General features: G+C 28.6%; 3 protein-coding genes across 3 annotated transcripts; all 3 read left to right on the top strand.

Moving 5' to 3' along the window:
- The first annotated feature begins 679 nt into the window (after positions 1-679).
- Positions 680-1,400, top strand: LOC137629849 (pro-resilin-like). The gene is made up of 3 exons (XM_068361493.1): positions 680-739; positions 884-994; positions 1,131-1,400. The coding sequence occupies exons 1-3, from the start codon at positions 680-682 to the stop codon at positions 1,398-1,400; spliced, it is 441 nt and encodes a 146-aa protein (XP_068217594.1).
- A 3,666-nt stretch (positions 1,401-5,066) lies between these two features.
- LOC137629848 (pro-resilin-like) lies at positions 5,067-5,784 on the top strand. Its single transcript, XM_068361492.1, has 3 exons — positions 5,067-5,126; positions 5,271-5,381; positions 5,515-5,784. The coding sequence occupies exons 1-3, from the start codon at positions 5,067-5,069 to the stop codon at positions 5,782-5,784; spliced, it is 441 nt and encodes a 146-aa protein (XP_068217593.1).
- A 3,850-nt stretch (positions 5,785-9,634) lies between these two features.
- Positions 9,635-10,352, top strand: LOC137629847 (pro-resilin-like). The gene is made up of 3 exons (XM_068361491.1): positions 9,635-9,694; positions 9,836-9,946; positions 10,083-10,352. The coding sequence occupies exons 1-3, from the start codon at positions 9,635-9,637 to the stop codon at positions 10,350-10,352; spliced, it is 441 nt and encodes a 146-aa protein (XP_068217592.1).
- The last annotated feature ends 53 nt before the right edge of the window (positions 10,353-10,405 follow it).

The following is a 10,405-nucleotide window of genomic DNA, read 5'->3' as shown; positions in this document are numbered from 1 at the left end:
CTGAAAATCATGCCTAAGGTGAAAATAAAGCAAGTCATTTGCCTATCGTGAAAATTGTGCATACAAATTCGTTAAATATGGATATTAGGCAATTTTTCAACCTGATGTTCACATTAAGCAATCATTCACATTATGCAGAGCCTATATATATATATATATATATATATATATATATATATATATATATATATATATATATATATATATATATATATATATATATATATATATATATATATTTATATATTAGTGTTTGTGTTTAAATTACCTGTATATAAATAAATATAAATAAGAGACTAAGAACGTTAATAGAAACACTTCACAATATTATAAGAAAACCGATTCATGAATAAAGCAAATGCTCTAATTATGTATGTAGAAAAAATTACATAAATAACATTTTAAATAAGAAAAAATACACGGTAAGAAAGATTAAGAGAATCTGGATTTTAAAAATTTTGAAGAATTATATCAAACAAAAGACTGTTCATGTGATGTTCTGGCTATGTTTTGATAGTGCCTCCATTATTACTAGTCCCAGTTGCACTCCGTGATACAACCGTTATAGGATGTTTGATTAGGACTCTAATGATACATTTTAGCATCCTTTCCTGTCCGTGACTTTCTGGGATCGTGACTTGATGCACGAACGGATTGAGATGGCCTGGCTATAAAAGAGATGCCAGGCCTTCCTCGCCATCAGTTCTTCTTGGACGTCTCTAGCATCATGGAAGGAAAGGTAAAGGATTCCTAAAGATAAAAAAAAATTAAGTGATTTAAGAATATTATAGTTTACATCAAAAACTGAATTTCTCTTGAAATTTTCTAAATTGAGATGGGGACACAAACTCCTAAACCCTAAAGATAGATAAATGTGTTTCAGGTGTTAATCTTGGCCGCCATTGTAGCACTTGCTGTTGCAGAGCCTCCCAGATCCTATGGCCCTCCACCATCCCAGTCCTACGGACCACCCAATGCATCAAACGGACGTTTTGTAAGTGTCTATGATTAATAGTTTTACCCAATATGAAAGAAAGGAATATATTACCAATATAAAGACATGTCAAGTTGAAAGAAAGTAAAATTTTTTTGTTTTTCTTCTTCTTATTATTATTGCTTTAACCTCTCAGCCTCCAGCTCATTATGACTTCGAGTATGAGGTAAAGGACCGTCCTTCAGGCAATGATTTCGGCCACCAGGAATCGCGAAGGGGTGACAACACTGATGGATCTTATTTCGTGCTTCTTCCTGATGGTCGCCTTCAGAAGGTCACTTATGAGGTCAACGGAGATTCAGGTTTCTTGGCCGAGGTCACTTTTGAAGGAGAAGCTCGCTACCCAAGGCCACAGACCTCCACTCACAATGGATACCTAACGCCCAAGTCCTCCTCTTATGCCTAAACTCATTATCTTCCTGATTAAATGTCACTAACTGTTTAATCGTCTAAAATATAACTCAGATTGGTTAATATATATTATGAATTAATTGTTTGTGTTTGTTATATCCCTTAAAAATATCTTTTGACTAATAATAAATCACATATATTCAAAGGAAATTATAGAAAAAAAATTTGTATAGATATGCAAGCCAAATGAATACGCTCTGCTAATTTTTGTCAATATCGTGTAGATTTTCTCTTCATATCATCACACAGCTTGCCAACATTTTCCTTCAAACAACCAACCTTCACCACTTTTTTTTTTTTTTTTTTAATAACTACTTTCCAATCTATGAAAAATGATCCAAGAATAGTTGTGTTCAATAATTGGTCTACTTTCACATTTTTTTCCCACAAGACACATTCGGTTTCTTCTATTTGTAATAAGAGCAAAACGTTTATTATTTTCATTTGATGACTTTTCTTATCTTATCTCTTTTAAAAACAACTGCTTCCGAAAAAAATTAATATGTTCCATTTAAACTGTAATTCTATTTAGGTCTTAAATGACTCTATTTACTGGGTCTTTCGAGAGTAAAGAATTAGGAAAAATTAGGAATAATCGAAACACATCAGATGAACAACTTACAATCAGGCTTGAATATATAATTATACTTACCATTTGTAGGGTTTGAAAAATGGCTGAATTTTAGGGGAAAAAATTCACAAAGACTCAGTAATAAAATTATTAAAACTAATGACAATTATGGTTTCTAAAACTATTTCATAGTGTCAGTAGAGTATCCTAACATGTCATGAAATCTCATCTAGTTGAAAACAGTGAGGATGATTAAGCAGACGTAATGAAACAGCGTATAAAAAAAGGAAATAGAGTATAATTGTTATCAATATAAAAGTAAACACATTAGAATAGGAGGAGGTGACTTAAATGCTTTAGCATTTGTATATGTATATATATATATATATATATATATATATATATATATATATATATATATATATGTATATAAATATATATATATATATATATATATATATATATATATATATATACATATATATATGTCTGTATATATACGCACGTATATTTATATATATATATATATATATATATATATATATATATATATATATATATATATATATATATATATATATATATATATACATATATATATGTCTGTATATATACACACACACATATATTTATATATATATATATATATATATATATATATATATATAGATATATATATATATGTATAAGTGTATATATAAATGTATATATATATATACTGTATATATATATATATATATATATATATATATATATATTTACACATACATATAGGAATTATATATATAAATATATATATATATATATATATATATATATATATATATATATATATATTTATGTATATATATATATTTATATATAGATAAATATATATATTTATATATATATATATATATATATATATATATATATATATATTTATACATACATATATGAATTATATATATAAATATATATATATATATATATATATATATATATATACAGTATATATATATACTGTATATATATATTTATGTATATTTATATATATATATATATATATATATATATATATATATATATATATATATATATATTTCTATATATATATATAGATATATATATATATACACACACACACACACACACATATATATATATATATATATATATATATATATATATATATATTTATTTATTTAAGTTACACAGGATGTGGATGATTGCCTAATGTGTATATTAATCAATCGGTGTACATAAAGTTTACAATATGTTAACATTAGTCCAATCTTTCCTGTTGTTTAAATTTTACAGCTCAATTTAACCTGATATCAATATGACTGCCTGATTTAAACATATATTTTGGTTTAGTGTTGAAGTGGATATTAATCCAACATACAACCCACAGGTGGTTGCAACAGAAGGCAACAATGTTAATGTAAAGGTAATTTAAAGAATTTCACTTTTCTGAATAAATACAAACATAATTCAATATAAGTAAAAAATAAATAAGTTAATAGATCTCAGGGTTCAATTGCGTCAAATAGGAAATTTTTGCATAATCTGGCCGGGTAAAAGCACAAGTTGCTTTTAAATTGTTTTGTTATTCAGCCGCATCTTCGTCATGTACAAAGAGTAGTACAATGACACTTTGCATATCCTTGCCCACCAGTTGCTCTTGCTGTTTCTGTTCTAATCGATAGGGAGAGAGCAAGAACCACTTCAGACTTTATCAGGGGCTGTTTGATTGCACTTAAAAAAGCTGCCTTATATTTTAGTTCAAGAATTCCCTCCGACAATTAATAGTGTATAGACCATCATATTCCTTGAGGACCAATACTAACAGATTTTTAGAATATGCTACCCCACGATCGAATTTGTCGGTCAGCATTGCAAACACGCAGAGCTCCGTAATTTGCTTGACTTTACAGTCATACGTAGATTGGGCTCCTTAACAATAATTTATTGATAAAACCTGTGTCTGCAGATCACGCTGGATGGTGGGTTGGATGACAGCATTCTCAGCCTTGCCTTTCAGTGTTTGACGTAGCTTAAGTTCAAAGGCAGCTTGATCCATAATGCATAAAACGAAAGAGAAAAGATTAAGAAAATATAGGGTAAAATTTTTTATGAAATTCATAATTGGATACAGCTCAATATCACCGAATGTGAAAGTCAGGCACTGAGTTCAATCACCACAAATCCAGCTGTGTGCCACCACTCACTCACTGCCATCATATCCAGGTTAGTTCTGCCTTGCTCCTCATTTACTCTGTCCACAACAATTCACTGACAGACCCAAGATTTCGAACCACCTTCAAGAAACACTCCAATTACAGCGGTTCGTCATTCAATTCACATTAGGCAAAATACCAGCGCGTAATCTGAAAATCATGCCTAAGGTGAAAATAAAGCAAGTCATTTGCCTATCGTGAAAATTGTGCATACAAATTTGCCTATGGATATTAGGCAATTTTTCAGCCTGATGTTCACATTAAGCAATTATTCACATTACACATAGCCTATATATATATAAATATATATATATATATATATATATATATATATATATATATATATATATATATATATATATACATATATATATATATATATATATATATATATATATATATATATATATATATATATATATATATATATATATATATCAGTGTTTGTGTTTAAATTACATGTATATAAATAAGTATAAATAAGAGACTATGAACGTTAATAAAAACACTTCACAATATTATAAGAAAACCGATTCATGAATAAAGCAAATGCTCTAAATATGTATGTAGAAAAAATTACATGAATAAAATTTTAAATAAAAAAAAAAATACACGGTAAGAAAGATTAAGAGAATCTGGATTTTAAAATTTTGAAGAATTATATCAAACAAAAGACTGTTCATGTGATGTTCTGGCTATGTTTTGATATTGCCTCCATTATTACTAGTCCCAGTTGCACTCCGTGATACAACCGTTATAGGATGTTTGATTAGGACTCTAATGATACATTTTGGCATCCTTTCCTGTCCGTGATTTTCTGGGATCGTTACTTGATGCACGAACGGATTGAGATGGCCTGGCTATAAAAGAGATGCCAGGCCTTCCTCGCCATCAGTTCTTCTTGGACGTCTCTAGCATCATGGAAGGAAAGGTAAAGGATTCCTAAAGATAAAAAAAAATTAAGTGTTTTAAGAATATTATAGTTTACATCAAAAACTGAATTTCTCTTGAAATTTTCTAAATTGAGATGGGGACACAAACTCCTAAACCCTAAAGATAGATAAATGTGTTTCAGGTCTTAATCTTGGCCGCCATTGTAGCACTTGCTGTTGCACAGCCTCCCAGATCCTATGGCCCTCCACCATCCCAGTCCTACGGACCACCCAATGCATCAAACGGACGTTTTGTAAGTGTGTATGATTAATAGTTTTACCCAATATGAAAGAAACAAATATATTACCAATATAAAGACATGTCAAGTTGAAAAAAAGTAAAATGTTTTTATATTTCTTCTTCTTCTCATTGCTTTAACCTCTCAGCCTCCAGCCCATTATGACTTCGAGTATGAGGTAAAGGACCGTCCTTCAGGCAATGATTTCGGCCACCAGGAATCGCGAAGGGGTGACAACACTGATGGATCTTATTTCGTGATTCTTCCTGATGGTCGCCTTCAGAAGGTCACTTATGAGGTCAACGGAGATTCAGGTTTCTTGGCCGAGGTCACTTTTGAAGGAGAAGCTCGCTACCCAAGGCCACAGACCTCTACTCACAATGGATACCCAACGCCCAAGTCCTCCTCTTATGCCTAAACTCATTATCTTCCTGATCAAATGTCACTAACTGTTTAATCGTCTAAAATATAACTCAGATTGGTAAATATATATTATGAATTAATTGTTTGTGTTTGTTATATCCCTTAAAAATATCCTTTGACTAATAATAAATCACATATATTCAAAGGAAATTATAGAAAAAAAATTTGTATAGATATGCAAGCCAAATGAATACGCTCTGCTAATCTTTGCCAATATCTTGTAGATTTTCTCTTCATATCATCACACAGCTTGCCAACACTTTCCTTCAAACAACCAACCTTCACCATCATTTTGTTTTTTTTTTAATAACTACTTTTAAATCTATGAAAAATGATCCATGAATAGTTTTGCTCAATAATTTGTCTACTTTCACATTTTTTTCCCACAAGACACATTCGGTTTCTTCTATATTTGTAATAAGAGCAAAACGTTTATTATTTTCATTTGATGACTTTTCTTATCTTATCTCTTTTAAAAACAACTGCATCGGAAAAAAATTAATATGTTCCATTTAAACTGTAATTCTATTTAAGTCTTAAATGACTCTATTTACTGGGTCTTTCGAGAGTAATGAATTAGGAAAAATTAGGAATAATCGAAACACATCAGATGAACAACTTATGATCAGGCTTGAATATATAATTATACTTACCATTTGTAGGGTTTGAAAAATGGCTGAATTTTAGGGGAAAAAATTCACAAAGACTCAGTAATAAAATTATTAAAACTAATGACAATTATGGTTTCTAAAACTATTTCATAGTGTCAGTAGAGTATCCTAACATGTCCTGAAATCTCATCTAGTTGAAAACAGTGAGGATGATTAAGCAGATGCAATGAAACAGCGTATAAAAAAAAGGAAATAGAGTATAATTGTTATCAATATAAAAATAAACATATTAGAATAGGAGGAAGTGACTTAAATGTTTTAGCATATATATATATATATATATATATATATATATATATATATATATATATACATATATATATGTCTGTATATATACACACATATATTTATATATATATATATATATATATATATATATATATATATATATATATATATATAGATATATATATGTATATATATATATATATATATATATATATATATATATATATATATATATATATATATCTATATATATATATATATATATATATATATCTATATATATATATATATATATATATATATATATATATATATATATATATGTCTGTATATATACACACACACATATATTTAAATATAAATATATATATATATATATATATATATATATATGTATATATATAGATATATATATATATATATATATATATATATATATATATATATATATATATAAGTGTATATATATATATATATATGTATACTGTATATATATATATATATATATATATATATATATATATATATATATATTTACACATACATATATGAATTAAATATATAAATATATATATTTATATATATATATATATATATATATATATATATATACATATATATATATATATATATATATATATATATATATATATACAGTATATGTATATATTTATGTATATATATATACAGTATATATATATATTTATGTATATATATATATATATATATATATATATATATATATATATAAATATATATATATATATATATTTATACATACATATATGAATTATATATATAAATATATATATATATATATATATATATATATATATATGTATATATATATGTATATATATATACAGTATATATATATATATATTTATGTATATATAGATATATATATATAATTCTATATATATATATATATATATATATATATATATATATATATATACACACACACACAAATACACACACATATATATATATATATATATATATATATATATATATATATATATATATATATATATATTTAAGTTACACAGGATGTGGATGATTGCCTAATGTGTACATTAATCAATCGGTGTACATAAAGTTTACAATATGTTAACATTAGTCCAATCTTTCCTGTTGTTTAAATTTTACAGCTCAATTTAACCTCATATGAATATGACTGCCTGATTTAAACATATATTATGGTTTAGTGTTGAATTGGATATTAATCCAACATACAACCCAAAGGTGGTTGCAACAGAAGGCAACAATGTTAATGTAGAGATAATTTAAAGAATTTCACTTTTTCTGAATAAATACAAACATAATTCAGTATAAGTAAAAAATAAATAAGTCAATAGATCTCAGGGTTCAATTGCGTCCAACAGGAAATTTTTGCATAATCTGGCCGGGTAAAATCAAAAGTTGCTTTTAAATTGGTTTGTTATTCAGCCGCATCTTCGTCATGTACAAAGAGTAGTACAATGACACTGTGCATATCCTTGCCCACCAGTGGCTCTTTCTGTTTCTGTTCTAATCGATAGGGAGAGAGCAAGAACCACTTCAGACTTTATCAGGGCCTGTTTGATTGCACTTAAAAAAGCTGCCTTATATTTTAGTTCAAGAATTCCCTCCGACAATTAATAGTGTATAGACCATCATATTCCTTGACGACCACCACTTACAGATTTTTAGAATCTGCTACCCCACGATCGAATTTGTCGGTCAGCATTGCAAACACGCAGGGCTCCGTAATTTGCTTGACTTTATAGTCATACGTAGATTGGGCTCCTTAACAATAATTTATTGATAAAACCTGTATCCGTAGATCACACTAGATGGTGGGTTGGATGACAGCATTCTCAGCCTTGCCTTTCAGTGTTTGACGTAGCTTAAGTTTAAAGCCAGCCAAATCCATAATGCATAAAACGAAACAGAAAAGATTAAGAAAATATAGGGTAAAATTCTTTATGAAATTCATAATTGGATACAGCTCAATATCACCGAATGTGAAAGTCAGGCACTAAGTTCAATCACCACAAGTCCAGCTGTGTGCCACCACTCACTCACTGCCATCATATCCAGGTTAGTTCTGCCTTGCTCCCCATTTACCCTGTCCACAACAATTCACTGACAGACCCAAGATTTCGAACCACCTTCAAGGAACACTCCAATTACAGCGGTTCGTCATTCAATTCACATTAGGCAAAATACCAGCGCGTAATCTGAAAATCATGCCTAAGGTGAAAATAAAGCAAGTCATTTGCCTATCGTGAAAATTGTGCATACAAATTCGTTAAATATGGATATTAGGCAATTTTTCAACCAGATGTTCAAATTAAGCAATTATTCACATTATGCATAGCCTATATATATATATATATATATATATATATATATATATATATATATATATATATATATATATATATATATATACATATATATATATATATATATATATACATATATATATATATATACATACATATATATATATATATATACATATATATATTAGTGTTTGTGTTTAATTTACATGTATATAAATAAATATAAATGAGACTAAAAACGTTAATAGAAACACTTCACAATATCATAAGAAAACCGATTCATGAATAAACCAAATGCTCTAAATATATATGTAGAAAAAATTACATAAATAAAATTTTAAATAAAAGAAATACACGGTAAGAAAGATTAAGAGAATCTGGATTTTAAAATTGTGAAGAATTATATCAAACAAAAGACTGCTCATGTGAGGTTCTGGCTATGTTTTGATAGTGCCTCCATTATTACTAGTCCCAGTTGCACTCCGCGATACAACCGTTATAGGATGTTTGATTAGGACTCTAATGATACATTTTAGCATCCTTTCCTGTCCGTGACTTTCTGGGATCGTGACTTGATGCACGAACGGATTGAGATGGCCTGGCTATAAAAGAGATGCCAGGCCTTCCTCGCCATCAGTTCTTCTTGGACGTCTCTAGCATCATGGAAGGAAAGGTAAAGGATTCCTAAAGATAAAAAAAAATTAAGTGATTTAAGAATATAGTTTACATCAAAAACAGAATTTCTCTTGAAATTTTCTAAATTGAGATGGGGACACAAACTCCTAAACCCTAAAGATAGATAAATGTGTTTCAGGTCTTAATCTTGGCCGCCATTGTAGCACTTGCTGTTGCACAGCCTCCCAGATCCTATGGCCCTCCACCATCCCAGTCCTACGGACCACCCAATGCATCAAACGGACGTTTTGTAAGTGTCTATGATTAATAGTTTTACCCAATATGAAAGAAAGGAATATATTACCAATATAAAGACATGTCGAGTTGAAAGAAAGTAAAATGTTTTTATTTTTCTTCTTCTTCTTCTCATTGCTTTAACCTCTCAGCCTCCAGCTCATTATGACTTCGAGTATGAGGTAAAGGACCGTCCTTCAGGCAATGATTTCGGCCACCAGGAATCGCGAAGGGGTGACAACACTGATGGATCTTATTTCGTGCTTCTTCCTGATGGTCGCCTTCAGAAGGTCACTTATGAGGTCAACGGAGATTCAGGTTTCTTGGCCGAGGTCACTTTTGAAGGAGAAGCTCGCTACTCAAGGCCACAGACCTCCACTCACAATGGATACCCAACGCCCAAGTCCTCCTCTTATGCCTAAACTCATTATCTTCCTGATCAAATGTCACTAACTGTTTAATCGTCTAAAATATA

Source organism: Palaemon carinicauda, chromosome 37 (assembly GCF_036898095.1).
Source record: "Palaemon carinicauda isolate YSFRI2023 chromosome 37, ASM3689809v2, whole genome shotgun sequence".
In the NCBI taxonomy this organism is placed as follows: domain Eukaryota; kingdom Metazoa; phylum Arthropoda; class Malacostraca; order Decapoda; family Palaemonidae; genus Palaemon; species Palaemon carinicauda.
The sequence above is the reverse complement of the archived record's forward strand: the minus strand, read 5'-3'. Positions and strand labels throughout refer to the sequence as shown.

Excerpts from the sequence above, each read along its gene's own strand:
- LOC137629849 (XM_068361493.1), top strand. The coding sequence starts at position 680 with ATGCCAGGCCTTCCTCGCCATCAGTTCTTCTTGGACGTCTCTAGCATC. Across the intron at positions 740-883 it reads CTAGCATCATGGAAGGAAAG|GTGTTAATCTTGGCCGCCAT; the intron begins GTAAAGGATTCC and ends AATGTGTTTCAG. Across the intron at positions 995-1,130 it reads ATGCATCAAACGGACGTTTT|CCTCCAGCTCATTATGACTT; the intron begins GTAAGTGTCTAT and ends TTAACCTCTCAG.
- LOC137629848 (XM_068361492.1), top strand. The coding sequence starts at position 5,067 with ATGCCAGGCCTTCCTCGCCATCAGTTCTTCTTGGACGTCTCTAGCATC. Across the intron at positions 5,127-5,270 it reads CTAGCATCATGGAAGGAAAG|GTCTTAATCTTGGCCGCCAT; the intron begins GTAAAGGATTCC and ends AATGTGTTTCAG. Across the intron at positions 5,382-5,514 it reads ATGCATCAAACGGACGTTTT|CCTCCAGCCCATTATGACTT; the intron begins GTAAGTGTGTAT and ends TTAACCTCTCAG.
- LOC137629847 (XM_068361491.1), top strand. The coding sequence starts at position 9,635 with ATGCCAGGCCTTCCTCGCCATCAGTTCTTCTTGGACGTCTCTAGCATC. Across the intron at positions 9,695-9,835 it reads CTAGCATCATGGAAGGAAAG|GTCTTAATCTTGGCCGCCAT; the intron begins GTAAAGGATTCC and ends AATGTGTTTCAG. Across the intron at positions 9,947-10,082 it reads ATGCATCAAACGGACGTTTT|CCTCCAGCTCATTATGACTT; the intron begins GTAAGTGTCTAT and ends TTAACCTCTCAG.